This window comes from Eubalaena glacialis, chromosome 19, assembly GCF_028564815.1.
Source record: "Eubalaena glacialis isolate mEubGla1 chromosome 19, mEubGla1.1.hap2.+ XY, whole genome shotgun sequence".
Taxonomy (NCBI): domain Eukaryota; kingdom Metazoa; phylum Chordata; class Mammalia; order Artiodactyla; family Balaenidae; genus Eubalaena; species Eubalaena glacialis.
Window position 1 is genome coordinate 12,663,809 of NC_083734.1, and position 25,029 is coordinate 12,688,837.

The following is a 25,029-nucleotide window of genomic DNA, read 5'->3' on the forward strand; positions in this document are numbered from 1 at the left end:
TCCACTAGGGCACTTGACCAGCCTTTAGTACCCCGGAATTTTTCTTTCTGAAAATACTTTTTAGGAAAACTTTTATGATTATTGTGTCCTTTAGATTTATCCAGCATCACAGAGTTCTGAAAATCCCATTTCTCTTGTGCATGATGGCTGTGGCAGATATATCCCTAACTTTTCCAACTTGTTTTATCAGAGGCCAGTCGCCACTGCACATTTTGGGACAATATGGCAAGGAGAATGCGGCAGCCATCTTTGATCTCTTCTTAGAGTGCATGCCTGAGTATCCTCTGGATAAACCAGATGCAGAAGGAAACACAGGTATGTAATAAGGTTTTTGTCTGTCCTGTCTCACTGGTGTTCCTTGCTTCCTAGAAAAACAAGAGCCCATGCCGAAAAACAAGGCACCCATGCCGTTACTTAAGGACATTCAGCCCAGTGGGCCGGGCTCTGTGAGAACCTGTCCAGATTCCTGACTTGGAATTTGGCAGTGTCTGATTTTAGGCACAAGCACATCTGAAGTGGGTCTAGTGCTCCAAAGCCATGTCCATGTCCAGACAGGCCTGCCCAGCTGTTTTTATTGCCCTCATCTACCTTGTATCCAGTCAACTAGATCCCTACCCAAGCTTCCGAATCCCAAGAGAGAGAGGAAATATAGCCACCTCACAGGTGCTTCAGAAGGAGGAAATGTGCTACAGTGCGTATCTACGTGCTTTGAAAAAGTGGCACGTTACATACAGATGAGGGCTGATGTCTAATTGAGGGGTTTAATAAACAGGCCTCTGTCATGGTAGTGCTCTAGCCACCCACAATCACTATGTTAACTTGTGTAGCTTTCATAGTGTTTTTGATGGACTTTTGCATTCATTTTCTTGTTGAATACTCGCAACAACCTTATAAGGTAAGCAGTGTGTATAGTGTGTCCCCATTTTTCAAGTAAGGAAACAAAGATGAAACCCAAATCTCTTTCTTCCCAGCCCAGGGCTCTCTGAGCTCTTTGCTGCTGCTGTATTCCCATTCATTCGCCATCATGCCAGACAGAACCTCGTGGCCTTTGGCAGCAATGCAGTCACCAAAGGGTGTCCCAAACCTTAGCATGGGACCAAATATTTTGTCATCAGTTCTTGGCCTTGGGAAGAGTTCTTGGCCTTGATTCATGAACATGTTTTTTAAGCCAGCAGTGGTGAGCCTGAGCTTCAGAGGACAGAGGAGTCAGCCCTGGGAGTGAGCTGCTGGACCAGAGCCTACTGCAGTGAGCACCATTGTCCAGGAGCAGGTGAACAGGCAGGCAGGCAGGTGCTTCATGCCCAAGTAGGCGGGGCCAGCAGGATGGCCTGGCCAGAGCCCGGGTGCCCACCAGGCCTGCACCTGCACAGGAGAGAGGCTCCATGGGGTAGAAGAACTTCTGGAGCAGGTCTCCGGCACTAATCTGTTGTTTTCTCCATGTGTACACACCTCACGAGTCTTAAGAATTAGTTACATTGTGTGAAAAGAGCTTTGTCCCCCACCCCCCAGTGTTTTATGCCAGAGGAAGGCAGCTGAAACAATGGTATATTTTCCCTTCAGTGTGTGATCCCTCCTCAGTTCTCTTGTGGCCAAAACTCTGAATGGGCAGGAGTGTGTCTCTGGAGCTGGAGCTGCTCTGGACCCCCTGGCTCGTGGCCGGATCCTTGGCTGCAAGATGCTGCAGATCCGCTGCGGAGCTGCCACGAGAGCCCCGGGGCCCTTGTGTGTCAGTGGGGACTTTGCCGTCACATGTCCTGCCCTCGGCTGTGGGAAGTAGCCCTGCCTGTGGTTTTGTTTCCCAGTGCTGCTCTTGGCGTACATGAAAGGGAATGCCAACTTGTGCCGTGCCGTCGTCCGCTCGGGTGCTCGCCTGGGGGTGAACAACAGCCAAGGGGTCAACATCTTCAACTACCAGGTTGCCACCAAGCAGCTACTGTTTAGACTCTTAGGTGAGTGGCCCACTTTCTGCTCTTTCAGTGCAAGCACAGTGACAGCGTTGATTATCTGGACGTATTGGTGACCTTGAAATCTCATAATGACTTGCTTCACGATCTGAACCAGCAGTTTTCCGGGCACCGAATGGTTTAGGACTTTGTGAATGCCATGAAGGGCCTTTGAGCAGGGGTGGGAGGGTCCTTTTGGCAGTCTGTTTACAGGGTGTCCCGCTTTGGGGCTGCCGTCGGTTTCCCACGTCCCTGGATCCTACCAGCAATCTATCAGCTCCAGGCATTCCCCCTTCCCACGGCTCCTGACTGTGTGTCTGCGCACCCTTTGTCCTTCAGCCGATGCCGGTTCTCTGCATCCTTCAGAATTGCCTTCTGGTTCAGCCCCACTGACTCTTCCTCCTCTGTGTTCCTTTTGTGGCAAGGAGAGCGTCACACTTGATGATGTCATATTGCAAGTCTTTACTTGTCCCCATTGAGGTGGCAGAAAGACTCAGAATGCCTCAAGTGCCACTGTGCTGTCATCACCCACAGTGCAGATGGAATGGGGTTCTTAGCCCCATGGTATGTGCAGAGAAACGAGCTCAGACATACTTAGTAGCTGTATGATCTTGACGTAGGTGACTTGCCCAAGGTCACAAAGCTGGTTTGTAGCAGAGCCAGCGCCGAAGCGCGGTGTTTCTATATCTAGTCTAGTATCTGCCGTGCTCTTGGTCAACCTTTTAGGAGCTCAGATCAGGAGCCCACACCATCTGCAGTGCTGGCATGTGGAAGGTGCTTGGTGACGATTGATTCCTCCCCGTGAGCTCAGTCTCCTTCTGTGCATGGAGCACTCAAAGCAGTGCCGGCGTGTGGTTAGAGAAATGCTAGTGGCTGCTGCTGTCACCTACACTGGTAACTTCCAACCTAAATGCCCCACAGCTTCCACAGACTCAAAACTGAACTCCTCTGCTGCTCTCCTTCTCTCTGATGTCTCTTCCCTGCCAGTGGACCCACCTCAGACTCAGTCACTCTGTCCAGAAACCTGGGAATCACCTTCGTCTCCTTCCTGCTCCCTGCCTCCCTCTCACCCCCGACTTCTGTTCAGTCACCAGACCTGACGGATTCTGCCCCCTTCATTTCTCTTGTCTGGTCCCTCCATCCCTGTTCCCCTTACCATTGTGCCCCTGCCAGTCTTTCCAGCTGTTGGTCTGCCCTCTCCCTGCCATACCATCCCTGACTGCATGTGTTTCCCCCACAGACACTGTGCTGTTTCACTGCCTTAAGACCGTTTCCTTCTACCCCAGTCTGCCTGGCAAATGCTGGTTCTCCATATTTTCCTGTGTGACATTTTCCCTGACCCAATTAGAATATAGACAGCCCTCGGTCAGTTCCCGACCACCACAATAAAGTGAATATTGCAATAAACTAAGTCACACAAATTTTTTTGGTTTTCCAGTGCATATAAAAGTTCTATTTACATTGTACTGTAGTCTATTGCATATGCAATGGCACTGTCTAAAAAACAATGTATATACCTCAATTGAAAAATACTTTGTTAAAAAATGCCAAAACAATTAAAATAGTAACATCAAAGATCACTGGTCACAGATCATCATAACAAATATAATAATAACGAAAAAGTTTGACATTTTTGAGAATTACCAAAGTGTAACAGAGACATGAAGTAAGAAAATGCTGTTGGAAAAATGGCACCGCTAGACTTGCTCAGTGCAGGGTTGCCACAAACCTTCAATTTGTAAAAAGCACGATATCTACGAAGCGCAATAAAAGGAAGCATGCCTATAGGTTGCTTTCTTATCCTTCACGTCCCTCTGCGACGTGTTGCTTTATTTACTGGGCCATTTCTCTGCTACTTCTGAGCCGCGGGTCTGACCGGGCACCGTCGGTATCTGACAGGAACTAGTCTTGTGCTGTGTTGCAGATATGCTGTCCAGGGAGCCCCCGTGGTGTGACGGCTCCAACTGCTATGAGTGCACTGCCAAGTTTGGAGTCACAACTCGCAAACATCACTGGTAAGCCTGTCCCCGCCCACCCCCCACCAATCACTTGCCAGAGGAGTAAGGGGATTTCTGCTATACCATTGCTGCTGCCTATTCCCGTGATAAACCATGAACTTGCCAGGGCCCTGTGCTCTCCTGGGCAAAACTTGACCACATGGAGCAATGAGGTGACGGGACCCTGCACGCTTCTAGTGATATACGGAGGCCAGCAGGCACTCAGACGGGTGGCTTTCCTGCTGAACGCTGGGGTTCACAGTGCTAGGTGGCCTGTCAGGCCTCCTGTCGTCTTAGCCAGGCTTCCTGCTTGCAGTGAAGCTGAGTTGATCGCTGCGCTCCCAGGACGTGTGCTTCCCAGCCTGAGCGCAGGCCACTCTCCTGAGAACTGCGGAGCTGTTCCCATTACAGTGAGACTCTTGTTTGGCTCTTGCTGAGCCTTTCTTGAGCTTTAAAGAGAGAGGCTTCTCCAGGATCACTTTAACTTAATTATTGGCTAGAATTTTGTTTTCATGGACTATAAATTATACATGCATTGGTATGATTTGGCTGGCGAGGGGCAGAGCTGACCTCAGAGTGCCAGGTGTGGGCTTGCTTGTCCGATGGGGCACTGCCGTGCTGTGCTGGCGTGCCGGGCGGCAGTCTGCTCTCGAGAACCCCTCTCACACTTCCTTTCTTTGCTTCCCACAGTCGTCACTGCGGACGTCTTCTTTGCCATAAATGCTCGACCAAGGAGATTCCTATTATAAAGTTTGATCTGAACAAGCCTGTGCGAGTTTGCAACATTTGCTTTGATGTACTGACTTTGGGTGGGGTCTCTTAGTGAGCCCCCGGGAAGGTCCAGGCCACATCTTCGGTTGCCTCCCCAGCAGCTGCTCTGCTCACCAGCCTGACCCCCACCCCACCCCCCCACCCCCCAGAGCAGGAGCTGGCAGTCGTCTTCTTGCGGCAATAGACTGGAACAGTTAAGGACCATGGTGTGATAGATCCCATCTCAAATGATTCTGTATGATTGTCAGTTTATCAGACTATGATCAAGGTCACTAGATGTCTCACTAATTGGACCAGGCCTTTTAGCCTAAGTGGTAAAGTGATAGGAATTAGACCCCATTCTGCTAGCAATGTACAAGGATGCTTCAAAAACCATTTTCCCTTCCAGTAGCTTAGTGTCCATCTCAGAGCATTCATGAAGTCTTCCTGCCTGGGCGGACTTCCTAGGCAGAGCCTAACCGTAGGAAGCTGGCATCCGGCTGCACAACAAGAGCTGGCTTTACTCTAGGGTAAGTGGCTGTGGACTTTTCTGCACAGTGTTTTCATAAAGGTAATAGGATCCTCTCGCCCTGAAATCTCGCTCTCTCTTTCTCTGTCTTTTTTTTTTTTTTTTTTTGGGAAAAGCTAAGCTGTATTTTTAGTGAACTACCCCTTTAAAAAAGGTGAAATCTTTCTAAGCAGGGTTCAAAGATGAGAGCTGAAAAATTGTGGCCTTAACAACTGAAAGCTTTACCAGTATTCATGCTGCTCGGGTGTCAGGATTGCGGTGTGGCAGCTTGACACCTCCTAGCAGCCGTCTTGTTCTCTCATCTTGCTGTGTCCTGTCTGTGGAGTCCTCAGTCACCTGCCACTAGGCAGTGGTGGAGAAAATGCACTTTTATTGTGCTGCACTTTTTATATAGCTGCATTATTGGTGATTCCAATTTAAAAATCCATATTCAAAAATACCCTCATACATCCGTGCATCAGTGATTCTAATGATCAGCTTTGACTGGACCTCAGCTCACACTAAGTCTTAAAGAGAAGACTCCTGCGGAGTGTCATTTGGAGCATGAGAGTGACGCGGGCCAAGTGAGGGGAAGGGGAATCTCCATCCTCAGGCTGGCAGGTCCCATCTCCTTGACATGAGTGCTTCTTGCTGAAACCTTTCCAGTTATGTTGTGAGTGCTGTCCGTCCCAGGTCCCAGGTCCCAGGTCCCAGATCCCAGATCCCTGCCCCATAAGAGCCAACAGCCAAAGGCCCTGGCCAAGCGTGTGTGACCCCATCTTGGAAGGCTCGCTCGTGTGCTGAATGAGGCCCCCAGAGCCTACCAGGCCTTAGTCGCTGCTAGTACATGCATTAATCCTGAAGTGTTAAACTTCTTTTCTTTTGAAGGTTTGGCCAGTTTTTTAAAAAATGCACATTTAAAGAGAAACTTCTACCACTGCTTAAAAAAAAAAAACAAAACTCCGAGATGAACAATATGTGTTGTACAGCTATACTCAGAGATTAACAATCTCAATCATACATACTGTTTTTTCAGACATTTAACCACTACATTTTTTTGTATTAATGAAATATGGATATATGTGTAAAAGGGACTAAATATTTTTTTGCAGCAGCCTGTTGTTTTGTTTAGATAGTGGTATGTCCTCCATGTTGCTGTAGATTTATACATCCTACTGCCTAAATATGTGTGTAAAATGAGCTGATAAACCAGAGTGCTACTTTTTTTTTTTTTAACATTTCTGTGGATTTATAAGATATATATGCTTTCTGTGTTAATATGAGCTTGTGTACAATGTTTCAAAGAAAAAATTAATTAGAAGAGTTCCCATGTCCCCTAAAGTCTGTGACATACTTCATATAGAATTTTTATAGGAAAACAGCTAGTCTTGGCAAACACCTGACCACGTGAAGCATGTGGTCAGTTTCCATTTTCTGTTGCCTGAACAGGGCCTGAGGAAGTAAGCCTTAGTTAGGTGGCTTGATTCTTTAATTGGAAAGTAAGATAATTATGCTTCAGATATGAATTGAGGTGGTCGGTACTTTTATACCTGTTCTTTTAACGTTCGTGGTAGAGAGAGGAGGATGGGAATTCAATCAGGGATGAGGTTGATTGTCCTGCCCCTGCCCTACTATACCAATTTCAATAACACTCTAATTTCACTTAAAAATCTTAAAATCATGTTTGAAATTGTTGAGTCAAGCTTCTTTTTCTTCACAGAGTCCAGGGATAGCAATGGTACCTAGCTGCCACAAGTTGGGGGAACATTTTGTGAGTTCTGCATTGGCTTCAGGGTGCATTCTTGGAGATCTAGAAAAAGCACCTTTCCACAGTCTTAGGCTCTCTCTGCCGTGCCGATGCGTACGGGGCTGTGTCTCAGGTCCCTTGAGCGGTGGCTGACCTGGGGGGACTTGACATGCTCTCAGTCCCCTTTGCGCTCTCCAAGCCGTCAGACTTGGCTCTAGAACTGCCTGACTGTTCTTGTTGCATTTCAATCCACAGCTTACAGACTAATAGAAAAAACTCAATTTTATTCATTCCGAGAGTTGCCAACTGTGAATGAGTAGAGCAGGAAGAATAAACTTTACTGAAATATAATTTGCTGAATCAGTCAACGTTGTTACGCTAAATTAGCTTTTTAACTGCCTCATGCTCATCACCAGATTTAGGATACAGTGTGTTCTTAACAGTCCTTTCTCTTTTTTTTTTTAAAGATGAAGGTACAAACCATGTGCCATATATATAAATGGAATGGCTAAAACTAACTTGCTATGATCCTCGAACACAGGAATTTCCCACAAACTTAAGTGCCTACACTTAGGACTTCTTAATTTTCAGTTATCTTTTTAGTGGTGTCTCACTGAATGATGTATTAGAATATGTGTTCCGTTTGGAGTTTGTTGCCTGTGCATTGTCAACCCCAGTTACCAACTTAGTCGAGGCTGGATTAGATTCAGTTCACCTGCCATGTTCTCTCCAGGAGTGGGGTCCACGTGACCACTAGTCCTCTACCTCAGAGCCCTGAGTTATTTGTGACCGCCCTGTTCAGCTTTCCTCTCTCCTCTCCCTGAGTGGGGTCCCTGCATGGAACTCGGCGTGCTTGTGGGTTCACCACCACTCCCGGTTCATGTCTCCCACTTGGTGTATTGAACGGCATTGTGCTAATCTTATCTGTAGGCATGAAGTGGAGGAAAAGCCTTGGGACAGGGGAAAACCTTGATCTCCATCTAGGTTTCTTTTTAATCTGGAGAAAAAACCCTATTGAACTATGTAATGCTTAGATCTGAAAGGCAGACTAACTCCCCAGGTGACAGTAGCATGAGCAAGTAAATGTAATGCTTCCATGACAGCCCTGCGTGGAGCTTGCAGGTTGAGACTGAGAGAGAGCTCCTGAAACAAGCTTTCTTCCAGGACCTGGGACTGCTTCCCTCAGGACCAGGCCCAGGAGAGCTGGGCACAGGGCTGGCAAGACCAGCCCCTCCTAATCTGAAGCACCAAAGCTCCCCAGCCCCGCCGGGGAGAGGAGGAAGCCGAGGACAAATAACTTTCTAAAGGGTGTGGAAGCCACATTCTCATTTTGTGGAAGTAATTTAGTGAAGAGCTGATTATTTGACTAAACACTTATTAAATTTCCAGAAGTTATCATAGATGCCTTAAAGATTTTCTTTGGAAGATCATTGCCTGTACAGTTACTTTTTTGTGTGGCATAAATAATATATTAACCTGTTACAACCGACAACATTGGTATTCTGTAGCTGGGGAGTCTTGAGTTGGCAGCCTGCTCAGCTTAATGACTTAATGTCCTTTTTTGGCAGATGTGTGGAGTTGGCTGTTACCATGACATACCTGTGTGCTATACCCAGGGGGAGGGCTGGGCCGAAACTGCAGGCACACATTTGGGTTGATCACCTTGGCTTCCAAGCCATTCCGGGTGGTGCTCAGTGTGGGGCGAGAGCATCATATAGGACCATGGCGCTTAGCAGCATTGTTTGTTTGGAGTCCGTGTAATGGAATGTATTTTTCAAATATTGATATTTGCATTTTCTGTAACAATTCCTTATAAATAAAATGAGGTCAAATTGTACATTTAAAGTGGAAACCTTAATAACACATTTGTAGTTCCTTTTAATGCAAAAAGTACCAGTAAGCATTAAAAACAAACAAACAATAATTTTAACACTCCTGACATATGAATACATTTCTTTAACAACTACCCTCTAGGAAAATCTGAATTTCCAACACTTTTCAAAAACACACTGCTGGTTGACAGCAGTGAGAAAGCAGCTGTTTTAGGCATAATGACCAGCTGCCTGGATGTCCTGTGCTCTTGGCCCAGACTTCAGCTCATGGTGACGTGTGTGACCACAGCTGCCCAGGCGCAGCCACCTGACCCCGCTGCAGCTCTCCCGCGGACCCTGGAAATTCCCTCCCTGACTCCATTATTTAGGAGCAACTCGAGAAGATCCCCCCATGGTGAGGTTTCTGCTGGCCTTGGTCTGAAGGGAGGACCAGTGCTGTGGGTTTCAGAGAAAACTAAGGAAAGTTTAGGGGTTTGCAAGTTAAAATCTAGTGATCCATAATCCCCCCCATACAAACTGCACGAATCTAGTAGCTCACCTCGCCATCACGCTTTCTTGAACTAGTGTTCTCCTTTCCCTTACCTGTTTTCCATTTTGCTCACTGCTGGTTCGGACCAGCTGTGGTGATTGATAAATCTCATTCTCTCGTGGCTTTACTCAGAGTTAATAGGCACTGTTGGGGGCTTCCATGTAACAATCCCAGGTAATCCTAATAGCCGTCCCTGAGGAGAACACTGGTCATATAATGTCATAATATGTGAGTACAAACCGGCATGTTTCATAATTTCTGTGCCTTAATTTTTATGTCTGTAAAATAGAAGTGACCATGGTTCGTCCTAGCTCACAGGGTTGCCCTGAGGAAGGTGATCAGTAATAAGTCATGTGTCCTTCCTCTCATGCAAGTACAAGAATTCTGGTGTGCACAGCGAGGGTCCCCTCCAGTGCGGGCTGATGGGAGCGATGTCTGCTGCCTATTTGCAGGAATCTGGGGGCCCAGGCAATAGGAAGTGCTTTCGAGGATGGAAATTCAGATTTCCACAGATTTCTGAACAGATATCCCTAACCTGTCCGTAGGGTCTATCTTTCAGATCACAGTTTGTCCTGGAGCTGAGCCAGCTAGGGATGGTGGCAATGGTCTGGTATGGGTCCCTTTGCAAGTTAAAGGGACTGAGCTGTGGCCAAAAAATTCTGGGCTCTTCACTCTTAGTTCTGTGTTTCTAGAAAAACTGGAATCTCAGGATTAAAAGGCAGACGTTATAATTTCCTCCAGCATGTTAGAAGGCAGCTGCCCAGCCTTTGCTTTAACACTGCTCATGGTGTGGCAGAGAGAGCAGACCTGGGTATAAAGCTCAGCTCTGTCGTGCAGTGACTGTTGTAACCATTAGATGTGGGGTGGGAGGATTTATGCCCCTTTCTGGACCATAAAAAGACCCTCTCAAGGCTGGCATCGAGGTTCAGTGAGAACAGATAAAGCTCCCTCCCTGCTCAGCATGTTTGCCCAACATGTATTAGTTTTCTTCTCCACTTCCCTCTGTCAGCAAGTCTTAACTGCCCGAGCTGAACTTTCTGTGGCTTCCATCAGGGAGGGACTACCTTCCTCCTCCATAGTCTTGCCCAGGAGGGAAGAAGGAGAGGCATTTCTCCAGTAACCACTAGCTTCTCATGGCTGAGCCTTTTGGATCATTAACATGACAACCTACTCTTGGCGAACCCTTTGAGGATTCACCCACTGCCCTGGTGTGAGGAGGCTCTTTACTATAAAGTAAGTGGTCGGCATCAAAAAGGAAATGAGTTCTCATTGAGCAAGAAAGTGGGCAGCCCTCAGAGGCTGGGTAAGTGTGTCCTGAAATGTGGGCTCAGGGGTTTTGCATCAGCCAGAGTTCAGGTCTGTACTTGGCTGGGATGACTCTAAGTGCCTTGTTTTGCTCTTTTTCTTTATCAGTTTGTTTTGGAAGGATCTAAACATCTCTGGACCTGGCCTCCACGCTGTCCCTGCATTCCTACCCCAGGAGTGGCCTCTGGCTGCTCTAACCAGGGCTTTACTCGGCCGTACTACAAGCTCCTTGAGGTCAGGAGCCTCACTTCCCCCCAGCCCCAACCCCATGGCACACAGATGCTTGGTAAATATTTGTCGAATAACTAAGGACTAAGGAGAGCAGTGGCAGTGACTAGTTCTCAGTTAGCCTGGGGTTGAGTCAGCAGGGATGCCTCAGGCATTGAGCTCAAGGGCTGTGTGGAACTCAGGATAAGGTCCTAACTTAAATTCGCCTCCTTATTTTCTCCTGCTCCAGGGAGGGCAGAGACATACCAAACTATGGAGGCACGAAGATAGCACTGAATCAGGACAAGAACCTTGAGTTCTAGGCTCAGCTTCATTGCTATGTGCCTTTATTAAGTTCTTTGGGCCTTGGTTGCCTCATCTGCAAAAGAGAGCTAATTCTGCACACTTCTCGTGTCCTAGGTATGGTGGATATGGGGGTACAAAGCCAAGTGATCCTTGGTCCCTGTCTCAAAGAGAGTCTGCAGTCCAATGCGAGAGGCTGATAGGAAATTCATAGTTACGGGACACTGACATTTGTTATTTTAGAAGTGAACACAGTATTATTTTCCTAGAGGAAAGTGCATCTAAATCCACTGGTGGGCCAGTGGTTAATGAAGCCTCCCAGTTGATTGAGCTAAGTTATTAAGGGATAAGAGGTAGAAAAATTGAGAAGAAGACGTGTCATTCCAGGCAGAAGGGACAGCCTGGGTGAAGGTGTTGCAGGCATAAAGCAGCGAGGTGAAGGCTGGAGGGATCAGTGCACGTGGGAGGTGGTGGCAGAGATACAGAGGCTAAGAGGAGACGGACCCTAGAAGGTCATCGTGTGTCGCTGAAGAGTTAGCAACTGATCCTTACAGATAAGGGAGCCACTGAAGAGGTTTAAACGGAGAATGCCCTGAACATCACGGGGATGGCTTGGCAGTGTGGAGGATGGGCTGCAGGGAGTGCAGTTAGATCAGGTGAGAAAGGAAGGCCTCAACCGGAGGAGGAGTACTGAACAGGTAAGGGGGTGGGATTGCCAGGACCTGGAGACTGGTCGGGAGGAGGGGCTCAGGAGGGAAGGGGCTGGGGATGATGGCCAGGATTCTTACTTGGTGTGACTGGGTGCTTTAAGATGGCGATGGTGGAACCATCCAGGGGAACTAGAAGAATCACCAGGGAGAAGATGAAGACTAAATGCCAGAACTGTGGAGTCTGCGGTGCCTGCAGAAATGGTCAGGAAAGCCGCCTGGACGAGATGACAGGCTTGGCAGCTGATGCAGGAGTGAGAGGAGCTGGTGGGAAGGCGTGTGGAGGAGAGGCTTTCCAGGAGGCTGGAAGGAACCCCCGAGGGAGATAAGGGAAATGAGGAAAAAGCCAAGGGAGGCTTTCACGAGGGCCCTCAAATGTGACCGGTCCGGGTAGGTAATAATTGAATGTGGCCGTGGGTTTGCCAGTACAGAATTTACCCTGCTGTGGAGCAGGGAAGGGCGAAGCTGGGCGACTGTGTTGCAAGCAAATGGGGGCTGAGGAGCAAAGACTGAGCACATGCAGCGTTTTCCAAAGCTTTGCTGGGACGGGAAGTAGGGACAGGGCCTCAGAAGGATGGGGCAGGAGGGAAGGGAAGTGAGCTGTTGAATGCAGACTTAGAGGGAAGAGCCAGGAGGCTGGATGAGGTTAAAGGTACTGGAAAGGCAGGTGAGGAAGATCCTGGGTGGCAAAAGAGCAGCTGTGGCCAAAGGGCAGCGAGCCACGCCAGTTCAGGGCAGGCAGCCTCCGTTTTCTAGTCCGTGAATCTGGAAAGCTATTAAGTGAGATTAATGATAAAGGAGAGGAAAAACGACCAAAAAGGGAGGACAGAGAGTGTTTAGATTAACAGCTGAGGGGATTGGGAGAAGTTGAGGTGGAGGCGCAGATGGGGAGACCATGAACCTGTAATCGCTCCAGATTCGTTTCCTTACCTGTAAGGTAGGAACTCCTTGCCCCCACGAGCTTAACTAGAACCCAGGAGGTAACGGGTATGAACTTGGTCCAGTGTGGGAGATTACAGACGACCCTGGACACACCACCCACTATTGAGGCTGTTTGTATTGGCACTTGCAGCCTTGCCCAAACTTTGATGTTGCGCTAGCCAGTGTCCGTGTTAGAGCTGTGAAACTACCTTTTGCTCAAAATGCAGACTTCTCCCTTTGAAAACACATCACCCCTAATTTTAAGTGTTTGAAAGAGAAACAGTACCCTTGCTTTAAATTGTTGCTTTGTTCAGAGGCATCTGGATTTGCTGCATCCCTGTAAGCAAAAACTTTTCCATTTCCAGAATTAGCCTATCCTGTTTTATTGTCACCTCTCACTATATTGGTCCAGGTCGAATTAACTCAATGTGGCTTTTGGTTGTATTGATAAATTCAAGTTTGCCTTAGGACAGAGGTCTTATTTTCAAGAAAGGTTGTAAAAGTCAGGGCTCACATTAGCAAGTGGGGAACCGGAACAGGGTTGTGTTGACACTGTTAGTTCATACGGCTTTTCTGGATGTGTCTACTTGTTTCTGAGTTGTAAGGGAATGATGTAGCCCCCGATGTCCTGACCAGGGTGGGAGTTACAAGCAGGGCCCAGGCCGGCAGCTGATCTGGGCAGCCTGGGAGTCCGTGGGAAGGAAGCTGTTGGAGCTCAGAGCCCTTCTGCGTGTCTGTCCAGTTAGTTTTGAGTTGGTCAAATTTGTGCCCATTAATACCGGCGAACTCCAAAGGATGATGGTGAGGAGATCTAGGGGAGCAGTGGCAAAAACAGGCCGACCAGTACTGTGCAGGTTGCCAGGCGCTGGCCTCAGTCACCAAATGGTGAGCCCATGGGGAGGGGCATGAGTCCTGTCTGCAGAGCGTGGTGCAGTCCTTCCAGGCCCTCTTGTTTCATGTAGGAGCCATCCTAGGGCGCAGGAGTCAAGGGCCCGTTAGGGAAAGGCAGGTGAGGGTCCCCTGTGGGTTATGGACATACAGGGTACCGGCTCAGAGGGGGACACAGCATGTGATGGCTAGGGGTGGGCAGCCTGTGTATTCCTCCAAGTTGGGGTGGTCCAAGTCCCCACGATTTCTGTGCGTAGGGTGGTCCGGCGTCTGGTCACTAGGGGGGCCACTTGTTCTCACACACACGCAGTGGGGCTCCTTGGCACCTGGCTTAAACAGCTTCCTGGGGACGCCAATCCAGTCTCTGCTCACACCTCCACTAAGGAGAGAAGGAAAGAGGGCTGCTTAAAGCATGAAGTCGTGAGTTTCTCTGGGAAGGGAGGAGAGGGAGCAGTGAGCCAGGCCTTGTGAAAAGTAGAAGCCGTTTCACTTGCCGCCTTGCTGTTTTCCCAAGGCGGTGGTCTGCAGTGCTCACCCGAACCTTCTTGCTCTCCCCCGAGGCCCTCCAGCTTCCCCTCCGAGGGCACAGCCCGTCGTCCTTTCACTGCTGCTCCGGCCCCTGCCCTGTGCCTTCCTAGGAGGCGGTGCCACTTCCCTGCACTGGTGGCAACACCTGTGAAAGGCTTTCCCCCACTGGCCTCTGAGCGTCTCAAAAGCAGCGTCTGGCTTGAGAATCGCTATCCCAGAGCACATGTATTTTGACAAAGTTCCCCTGGGTTAACAGTCAATTTATGGCCTCACTGAACAACACAGATGTGGTGACCTAGAAGATGGATTTGGGGGAGAGGCGGGAGGAACAGAAGGGAAGCCCGTTTACCTCCTCTGGGAGCACCAGAACCGGCTGCCCCTGGTTGAGCTCCACTCAGCATTGCATGGTGGAAACTTCTGCTTCTCTTTCAGTTCCTGTTTATTTGCCTCCAAGCCTTTGGTGATCATGGCTTCTGCCTGGGTCAGTTCTGGAGTAGGTAGCCCATCCTCTCCGTAGAACCTTCCTGTCACCCTCCCTGTGGTGACAGGAAAGCTGACATCAGAGTAGCCATGGGAGGGGGGGCAGGAACAGAGGCTTAGCTCCTGCAGAAGTCCTAGTAAAGCCGAGTCCCCAGGGCTTCCGCCTTCCACAGTAGCCTGCTGGCTGCTGATTTATTAAGAGCTGGTTGGAGGGACTTGTGTTGCCTTCTATCCCGATGTCTCTCAACATCTTATACGACTCTGGATAGACGCCTCCCTGTTCTAGATGTAGAGTCCTCCAGCACGGAAATTATAAAATCTTTCCCCTTCCGGACATTGGTTCCCTGAGAGTGGAACCACATGCCACTCACTTTTCAATGTTCCACAGTGCTTGAGGTACATAGTAGGTGTTCAAGAAATGCTTGATGAATGAATGGCTTATTGCATAACATTTTTGTGGCTCATTTCTTCCCCACATTGAATTATTTTGTCTTATATGGATATAAATAAGTCATTCATTGAGTGTTCACTCAGCATCAGGAGCTGTACTAGCACTTTACCAGTATTTTGTAATCCTCCTAACACCCGTTTGAGAGAGAAATCAGTGCTCCCGTGGTCCTAGGAGAGAGACTGGGAGATTGAATAGCTGGGAAGTCTCTGAAGCTAGTAAGTGGGTCTGGCCCCGAGCTCATGCTCTCCCCTCCAGTATTCTTTTCTGGCTCAGTCCTTCAGTGGACAAACTGAGTGGAAACTGGTTTTAGTTTAAAATCCCTGTCAGAATTTGTAAGGTCTAAGCTATGGCAGTGGTCAGCAAGTGGTCAGTGAGCCTGTAGGCCAGAGCCAAGAAGGGATCAGTTCTTAGATGCAGGGACTTTCATCTCCGAGTCCTGAAGTGCAAGTGGCTTTCACAGCAGCCCCTGTCACAGGGCAAGAGAAGCAGCAGAAAGCACTTCTAGAAGGTTTGCCCAAGTAGGAGGAGGTATCCGTACATACCTGCCCCTGCTGTGTCTGTCCAGTCTTCTCAGTCCCCGAGAACTGAGATTCCAGGGTACGTTCGTGTACCCAAGATTCAGTTCATCTTCTCAAGTCCAACTCCCTATCCTGACCTTGCCAATTCTATTCTTATCACTTTGTTTTTTCGGCTGCTCCATGTGGCTCGCGGGATCTTAGCTCCCCAACCAGGGGTTGAACCCAGGCCCCCTGCAGTGGAAGCGCAGAGTCCTAACCACGGGACTGCCAGGGAAGTCCCTATTTTTTTCACTTCTGCCTGTGTTCCCTGGCTTAGGAGCCTTGGATCTCTGACTCCTCCTTCACATCTAAATGTATACTTCCCTTCGTTCATGTCCAAACCATGAGCGAATCGTGTCGGTCCAACCTTTAAAAAACACCCTGATTCTGCCCATTCCTTTCCATTTCCACTGCTACCACCCTAATCCAGGCGATGGATTACGACAGTGGCCTCCCAGTGGTCTCTGCTTCAGCTCATGCCTTCCCACAGTTCTTTCTCTACAGAGTAGCTGGGTGACCTTTTAAAAACATAAATCACACCTCCATGCCTGGTTTATACCCTCCTATGGCTTCCTAAAACATATGGATAAAACACAAACTTCTTATCAAAGGCCTCCAAGACAACCATCTGACTCGTGTTTGCTTCTTCAGCCTCTTCTTAAGCTGTTCCCTCCCTCGCTGTAGGCTCCCTGACCATGCTTCGCTGCTCCCCACCTCAGGCACTGTTCCCTCAGCCTGAAATACTCTCTTCTCAGATCTCAGGATGGCTGGCTCCTTCTCACCTTCCAGGTCTCAGCTTAATTTTCATTTCCTCCAGGAGGCCTCCCCTGACTGTCTGCTCTAAAGGTGTCACGCACATGCCCAAACATGCATCACATTAGTTTTCGTTTACTCACAGTCCTACCTGGAATTGTCTCGTCAGTTTACTAGTTTATGATATTGCTCTCCCCAGCAGTGAGGCCCCAGCACTCAAAGCAGCTTAGTTCAGAGCACTCATTTTGAATGCTTGTTAGAATAAGTGAAGGGATCAGGGCCCAAGTCCCAGGCCTGCAGTCTGTGAGTTGGCCTGGCACCGCACTTTCTCCTATAGAGGGTCTCTGTATGCATGGTGACAAGCCTGTCCTGGTGGGTTTTAGACACGAGACCCAGAGAGAGGACAGCAGTAGTAGACGGCAACAGAGAAAGAGGTAGAAGCTGTGTCGTGAGAATGTCGGTCACCATTGGCCGGGTCTCCAGAACACAAAAATGACATCTCGTTTCCCCTCGAGGCCTGGCCATGTGGCTGCCAAGATGGCTTCCTGCTGTCGTCCTTCAGTGTGCACCCGTGTAATAAACCTTCATCTTCTGACGCTCTGTCCTGAGGGTCTCTGGTGCCCTGAAGGAACCTAACACTGCCCTCCCCCTACAGAATGCGCTAACAGAGGACAGGGACTGCATTCAGCCCGTCTGTGGCCCCACGAGGACCAGAACCACAGCGTATCCATGGCAGGCACTCGAGTATATCCTGACTTCGACTGCAATCCTCCTGAGGCACTGCAGACCATGTGCCCCTCACTCCCCTACACGTGAACACTGTTCAGCAAGACTAGTGCACTCATCTTACCAAACACATCAGTTTGCCCCTCAATATCAGTGTGATGTGTTTGGTCTGGCATCCTTTGCTGACACACAGGACTCCACTTTTATTCTTCTATGTTGGGTTTTTTCCTTATTAATACAGTCATGTTTCAGCTTTGGTTTGGCAACTTTATGGGGAAAAGGGAGAACCAAGCCTTCTGAAGGCCAGATGGATAGAGGTCAGTTCCTTCAGTGGCAAACATAGTTGTGATCTGAGGAGTGGCCTGGTGCAGACTGGGTGAAAACAAAGATGGGGGGTGCTGCAGGTTGGGGTGACAGGGGCCAACAGTGGTGGGTGTGGAAGAGGGGGCACCGGAAACAGAACTTCAGATTCATGAAAAGAGCCTCGGCTAGTTGGATGTGGAGGGAGCAGAGGAGTTAGTGAAAATGCCAAGGTTCTCAGCAAAGGTAACCCAGGGAGTAATGACAGAAGCAGACATGCAGGGGCATTAGGGGCAGAGAAAGAACTTCCAATTTAGACCTGATCCAGTGGTGAAGCGACCCTGATGTTCCTCAGGAAATTAGCCGTGTCTAAGTGGGCTCCAGTGAGAGGTCAGGGCAGCAGCAGATGGAGAAAAGGGGCCCAACCATCCCAGTTTTCAGTGTTTGTGAAGCAGTCTACTGTTTCGTGTCTAACATTTCTTTAGGACACCGTTAGGTATCTTCTCATTTAGGTAGCAAGTGTGGCGCTCCACACAACTGGCTTGAACAAGTGTTTGATGAGCATGACTTCCACCTGGGAGGGAGTTCGTTGAGGATGGGCACAGGTTAATGTCTGTCTCCTTCGGGGACGAAGTAAAAGGATATTTGTCAAAACCACTTGCAAACAGGCTTTGAGCCTCCCTGACTGTGTCTGAAGTCAGACGCCTGGAACACGGCGAGATGGGGAAGCTGCCCTCCTGGGCGGGATGCTCAAGGGTGGCGCAGGCTGTGGGGCAGCAGAGGCCAAAGCCAGTGGTCGGGCAGTCCTCTCCCAGGAGCGAGAGTGAGGGAAACAGGGACCTCCCCGACGGCCCCGTGGTTAGGACGCCCGCCTTCACTGCCGAGGGCCTGGGTTGGATCCCTGGTCAGGGAACTGAGATCCCACAAGACGCGGCACGGCCAAAAAAAAAAAAAAGGTGACGGAAACAAGTGCCCCAGCCATTTCCTTCTGGGACATACCGCCACACTGAAAGCCAGAGTTTAAGGTGAAAAAGCCATGGGCATTTTTCAGATTTTAACCTTGAGTCCAATCCCCAAAGAATTCTAGCCTCTTAAAAAAACTGCAAGACAAACAAAACAAAACAAAAAAACAACTGCAAGACAACTAAATGAAATCTATGGAAATGACCTGTGGAATACTTACCGATGAATTCATAATTCTTCTCATAGAATGAAAGCCAACTTTGGAGTGTCAGCATCTCAGAAAATGACAGGTCAGATACATCATCCACAAGGCCTCCTTCAGAGTAGTCCCCGGTCACAAACGCTCTGGATGCGTCTCGGCCTGCAGGGGAGATGTTTCCAGTAGATTAACTTATAAATCACCAACACTGTAGCAACTCAAGAATCTGTTTTCTGAGAAACATCTCCCAAAAACCCTCACTCCCCAGCCCCCAGCAAAGCTGATCCCTCCTCCCCCTCGGTGACAGACGCTCCTGGATCTTGGACACGCTTTCTGGCATGCATCCTGTTCTTTCATTGGCTTTCAGCAACATTTCGCATGGTGGACCATGCCCCTTGGCTTCTGTGACACTATACTCTTGGTTTTCCTCCTACCCCTCTAGCTCATTTTCTACCAGCCTCAGACATCAATTCTTGTTCACCTCCTTTGCTCCATCCACACCCTCCACTTGACAATCTCATCCACTCCCGTGGTTTCAAGTACCACCTCTATGCCAAAGATGCCAAATTTGTATGTTTAGCTCAGACTTCTCTTGAGCTCCAGACCTGTATATCCAGTTGTCTGCTCAACGTGCCTTAGATGACTTTCAGACATCACAAGTTCAAAATGTCCATACTGCATCCCCAGCCCCTGGAAACCTGCCTCTATTCTAGTACTCCCTGTCTCGGTTAATAACCAGTTGCTCAGTCCAGAAACGTAGTCCTTGACTCCTCCTTCATCCCTCACATCCAGTCAGTCCCCAAGTCCTATACTTTCTTCCTAAATATCAGATGCCTGGCCCCATCTACTACTAAGCAAGCCCGGGCTGCCGTCATCTCTCATCTGAACTACCAGAGTAACCTGCTAGGTCTCCCTGCATTCATTTGGTCCCCCGCTAATCTATTTTCCATACAACACTTAGACTGATATTTTAAATAAGTCGATCATATCATTCTCTTGCTTCAGAATCCTCAGGGGCTTCCTTTTGCCCTATGACAAGGTACATATTCCTTAACAGGCCATTCAAGGCTCTGCACCAGCCACCGTCAACCTCACCTTGCCACTATACTCCCTTCCTCACTCTCCTCCTCCCCCACTAGGCTAAGGCCTCTAGTAACACCAGTATGTTCTCCTTTTAACACTCATCACAAAAATAATTGATTAATTGCTTATGTGATAACTATTTAACGTCTGTCATTTCTACTAGTCTGCAAGTTTTATCAGGGAAAAGAACACACCAAACTTAAGAATCAGTTCCCCAGTGTCTGGTAGTGCCTGATCGTTAGTAAATTCTCAATAAATACATGACTGAATGAAACCCATACATTTATAGTTAATTGATTTTCAATAAGGGTGCCAATTCAATGAGGGAAAGAATAGTCTTTACAACAAATGGTGCTGGGACAACTGAATAGCGACATGCAAAAGAATGAAATTGGACCCCTACCATATATAAAATTGACTCAAAATAAATCAATGACCTGAATATATGAGCTCAAAATATAAAACTCTTAGGAGAAAACAGGTGTAAGTCTTTGTGACCTAGGATTAGGCAATGGTTTCTTAGCTAGGACACCAAAAGCACAAGCCACCAGAGAGAAAATAAATAGGATTTGGTCAGAAATTTTAAATTTTGTGCATTAAAGGACACTATCAAGAAAGTGAAGCCCTGAAACCATAAAACACCCAAGAGAAAACATAGGCAGCATGCTCTTTTTTTTTTTTTTTGGCCATGCTGTTTGTGGAATCTTAGTTCCCCAACCAGGGATCGAGCCCGGGCCCTCGGCAGTGAAACTGCAGAGTTCTAACTACTGGACTGCCAGGGAATTCCTGGCAGTATGCTCTTTGACATTGGTCTTGGCAATATTTTTGGGAATGTCTCCTCAGGCAAGGAAAACAAAAGCAAAACTAAACAAATGAAACTACATCAAACTTAAAAGCTTTTGCACAGCAAAGGAAACTATCAACAAAACGAAAAGGCAAGGGAATTCCCTGGCGGTCCAGTGGTTAGGGCTCCGTGGTTCCACTGCAGGGGGCCAGGATTTGATCTCTGGTTGGGGAACTAAGATCCTGCAAGCTTCGAGGCGCAGCCAAAACAAACAAACAGAAAACCCGAAAAGGCAGCCTACTGAATGGGAGAAGATATTTGCAAACGATATATCTGATAAAGGGTTACTATCTAAAATATACAAAGAACTCATACAACTCAACATCAACAGAACAAAACAAAACAGGGACTTCCCTGGTGGCATAGTGGTTAAGAGTCCGCCTGCTAATGCAGGGGACACGGGTTCGAGCCCTAGTCCGGGAAGATCCCAAATGCCACGGAGCAACTAAGCCCTTGTGCCACAACTACTGAAGCCCATGTGCCTAGAGCCCGTGCTCCACAACAAGAGAAGCCACTGCAATGAGAAGCCTGCGCACTGCAACAAAGAGTAGCCCTTGCTCTCCGCAACTAGAGAAAGCCCGCGCACAGCAACGAAGACCCAACGCAGCCAAAAATTTAAAATTAATTAATTAATTAATTAAAAAACAAAACGAAAAAACCCAAGCAACCTGATTAAAAAATGGCAGAGGACCTGAATAGACATTTTTTTCCAAAGAAGCTATACAAATGGCCAACAGACAAGTGAAAAGATGCTCAGCATCACTAATCATTAGAGGAATGCAAATCAAAACCACAATGAGATATCACCTCACTCCTGTCGGAATGGATATTATCAAAAAGACAACAAATAACAAGTGTTGGCGAGGATGTGGAGAAAAAGGAACCTTGTACACTGTTGGTGGGAATGTAAATTGGGGAGCTACTATGGAAAACACTATGGAGGTTCCTCAAAAAAATTAAAAATAGAACTACCATATGATCCAGCAATTCCACTCCTGGGTATTTATCCAAAGAAAACAAAAACACAAATTCAAAAAGAAATATGCACCCCTATGTTCACTGCAGCATTATTTACAATAGCCAATATATGGAAGCAACCTAAGTGTCCATAGATGGATAAATGGATATACACATATACAGTGGAATATTAGCCATAAAAGCGAATGAAATCTTAGCATTTGCGACAACATGGATGGACCTATAGGGTATTATGCTAAGTGAAGTAAGTCAGAGAAAGACAAATACCGTATAATTTCACTTATATGTGGAATCAAAAAAACATAACAAAACAGAAATAGACTCATAGATACAGAGAACAAACTTGTGGTTGCCCACAGGGAAGGAGGCAGGAGGTTGAATCAAATAGGTGAGGGAGATTACAAGGTACAAACTTCCAGTTATAAATAAGCATGGGGATACAGCATAGGGCATAGAGCCAATAATACTGTAATAACTTTGTACGGTGACAGATGGTCACTAGACCTATCGTGGTGATCATTTTGTAATATAAAAATATCGAATCACTATGGTGTACACCTGAAACTAACATAATATTGTGAGTCATTTATACTTCAAAAAAAAAAAGTGAAAAGACAACCTGCAGAATGGGAGGAAATATTTGCAAATTATATATCTGATAAGGGTCTAAGTATCCAGAATATATGAAGAACTCATATATACAACTCAACAATAAAAAGACAACTCAATTTAAAAATGGACAAAGGATTTGAATAGACATTTCTCCAAGGAAGATATACAGATGGTCAACAAGCACATGAAAATATGCTCAACATCATTAGTTATCAGCGAGAAGCAAATAACCAAAACCACAATGAAATACCACTTCAAACCCATTAAAATGGCTGTAATCAAAAAGAAAAAAGAAGACAGTAACAAGTTTGCTGAGAATGTGAAGAAACTGGAACTCTAATACATTGATAATGGGCATGCAGGTTGGTGCAGCCACTTTAGGAAACAACGGGCAGTTTCTCAGAAAGTTAAACATAAGTTACCATATGACCCAGCAATTCCACTCCTAGGTATATACACAAGAGAACTGAAAACACATGTCCACAACAAAACTTGTACATAATGTTCATAGCAGCATTATTCATAATAAGCAAAAAGTGGAAACAACCCAAATATCCAAGAAATAATGAATAGATCAACAAAGTGTGGTATATCTATACAATGGAATATTATTTGGCCATAAAAAGGAATGGAGTCTTGACATGCCTATACATCATGAATGAACTTTGAAAACATTATGCTAAGTGAATGAAGCCAGACATAAAAGGCCACATGCATGACTCCATTTACATGAAATGCCCAGAAGAGGCAAATCTTTTGAGACAGAAAGTAGATACTGGTTGCCAGGGGCTAAGTAGTCGGAGGGGTTGGGGAATGACTCCTAATAGATATGGGGTTTCTTTTGGGGGTGATAAAAATGCTCTGGAATGAGATAATGGTGATACTTGCACAACTTTCTATGTTAAAAACCACTTGTACTCTTTAAAAGGGTGGATTTTATACCATCTGAATATCTTTTAAAAAAATAAAAATATTGACTGACTGAGCGAATAAGTGAACATACCTGCTTCCCTACTAGAGTGCATAGGTGTTGGGGAGCAATGTTATAATCTCTGATTCCTCAGCACGTGGTACAGGGCCAGCTACATGGCAGTGGTCAGTAAATGGACGGTGAATAAATACTGGGCACAAAGGAACTCAGTCAACAGTAGAGCACATTGCAAAAGAAAAATCACTCCAGAAATGGAGCGTTTTCTGCTCACACTTATGCATACAGCCATGATGGCTGCATCAGAGTGCGGCAGGAGAGTGCACCGAAGTGTCCTCACCTGGCAGGTAAGTAAAACACTTGATTCCGGTTCTAGCTCTGCTTCTAACTCACTGTGTAGCCCTGGGTAAGTCCCTTCCCCTTCTGGACTGTTTGAGGAGCTCAGCAACGCCAACTGAACTTAATTCCTTCTCTGTCAATGCTTCTATTTCTTAAAAGTTCTCCCTAAAGACAGGGAAGTGACTTGTATTTAAGTACCCGAGGCAGCTTCCCAGTTCTCCTGAGATAATGACAAGTGGGAAATGCTTATTTCATATCAGCTTAGTCACTGGCCGTAGGCTTGCTCGTCATTTTCTTTTTCTTTTTTAATCTAGGAGATGGTCATTCTTCTGGGCTGGTAAGACGACATCTCTAAAAGTAATAGGCTGGTGCTCCTAGTTCAAGTGCTGTCAGGACTTAGTTGTGAGGGCTTTAGGCAAATCACATCCTCCAATCCCCCAAGATATAAAATAGGGAGGACAGAATAATCCTCATTTGACAAATGTTCTTTGAGGCCTAACGTGCCAGCTTTGTTCTAAGTACTGAAGGACTGGAAATGGGGCCAGACTCCTTCCCTGTGCTCTAACCTGATAAACTTTTTTAAGGAAGGCAGACAAATGCATTTGTACTAGAAGCAAGAACGACTCAAACCAAATGTACTACTTTCAGGGGAAACCTGGAGTGGGGGGAAAGGAAGATCGCTTCCGATTGGGGCACGTTGAAGAAATGGTTGGAATCATTTCCAACCATTTGGGGAACTCTTGAGGCCGGGGACAGGGCGTCACTCATCTCTGGGCCCTGAGAGCCACGCAGTGTGGCACAAAGCAGGTACTGGGGGCTTCTGCTGGCGAGTAAAGAGTAACCAGTAAGAGGCAAGAGATGTGTTTCTCCAGCCTAACTCAGGAAGAGCGGTGGGGAAAGACAGGGAAAGCAGAGGCCGGCAACAGTTGCCCACAGTCCTGCCCGAGTCAAAACAGACCAGAAGGATGATGCAGCTGAGCCCGGTCCCCACGCTGGTCTGAGGAATGTGGGGAGGAAAAGAGGAAATGAATAAACGAATGAATAAGTGAATGAATGAAGCGCAGGCGCCTACCGGCCCGCGTCGTAGCAGAAAAAGGCGTGAAACGCCCCGCTAATACCTGCGAAGCCGCTATAGTGGGCCCCAGGCTCGTAGTGCCTCCGGCCAGAGGACACATCATAGACGCGTCCGAGCAAGGCCAAGTAGAGGCCCGGGTCCCCAGGGCGGCCTCGATAGCGGGCCAGCTCCTCGGGTATGAAAAGGCGAAAGTCAGCGCGGGGACTCCACCAGCCCATCAGCCGTGAGGCCGCCGCCGCCGCCGCTGCCGCGGCCAGGCCCAGCCAGAGCCCACGCCTGCCGAGCCTCAGCATTTAGACAGCCGCACCGCCTCGGCTCCTCCGAGGTTGCTGCTTCTCTGTCCACAACTAAGATGGCGGAGAACCGGCCGCGACGTCACCGGCGCGACGCGCGCTCTCCTGTGTCCACCTGTCACCAAGGGGACAACGGAGGACTGAAAGGGGAAAGTCTGGCGAAAAGTTCACTCCCTGGCTCCAACTCTTTCTCGTACTTTTCCAGCATAGCTAGCGACTGTGGAGGGATACCGAGAAAGCGAGCAGCGGGAAGGCTTCCTGGCCGGCAGATTATCTGCCCCCA

The 25,029-nt window shown here is 47.7% G+C and overlaps 2 protein-coding genes across 2 annotated transcripts in view; one reads left to right on the plus strand and one right to left on the minus strand.

Annotated features, from left to right (window-relative positions):
• ANKFY1 (ankyrin repeat and FYVE domain containing 1) overlaps positions 1 to 8,782 on the plus strand; it is a 74,754-nt gene extending 65,972 nt beyond the window's left edge. Inside the window, exons 22-25 of the mRNA XM_061174841.1 lie at positions 191 to 315; positions 1,803 to 1,949; positions 3,868 to 3,958; positions 4,631 to 8,782. Of these exons, the coding sequence (XP_061030824.1) occupies positions 191 to 315; positions 1,803 to 1,949; positions 3,868 to 3,958; positions 4,631 to 4,763 (496 nt within the window). The 3' untranslated portion in view covers positions 4,764 to 8,782. The remainder of the gene's footprint in view (positions 1 to 190; positions 316 to 1,802; positions 1,950 to 3,867; positions 3,959 to 4,630) is intronic.
• Positions 8,783 to 10,148: 1,366 nt separating this feature from the next.
• LOC133079689 (neuferricin) lies at positions 10,149 to 24,867 on the minus strand. Its single transcript, XM_061175298.1, has 4 exons — positions 24,497 to 24,867; positions 18,616 to 18,756; positions 14,515 to 14,701; positions 10,149 to 14,016 (listed from the first exon to the last, which is right to left on the minus strand). Exons 1-4 carry the CDS (start codon positions 24,744 to 24,746, stop codon positions 13,800 to 13,802), a joined length of 795 nt encoding a protein of 264 aa, XP_061031281.1. The 5' UTR covers positions 24,747 to 24,867; the 3' UTR covers positions 10,149 to 13,799.
• Between the last annotated feature and the right edge of the window lie 162 nt (positions 24,868 to 25,029).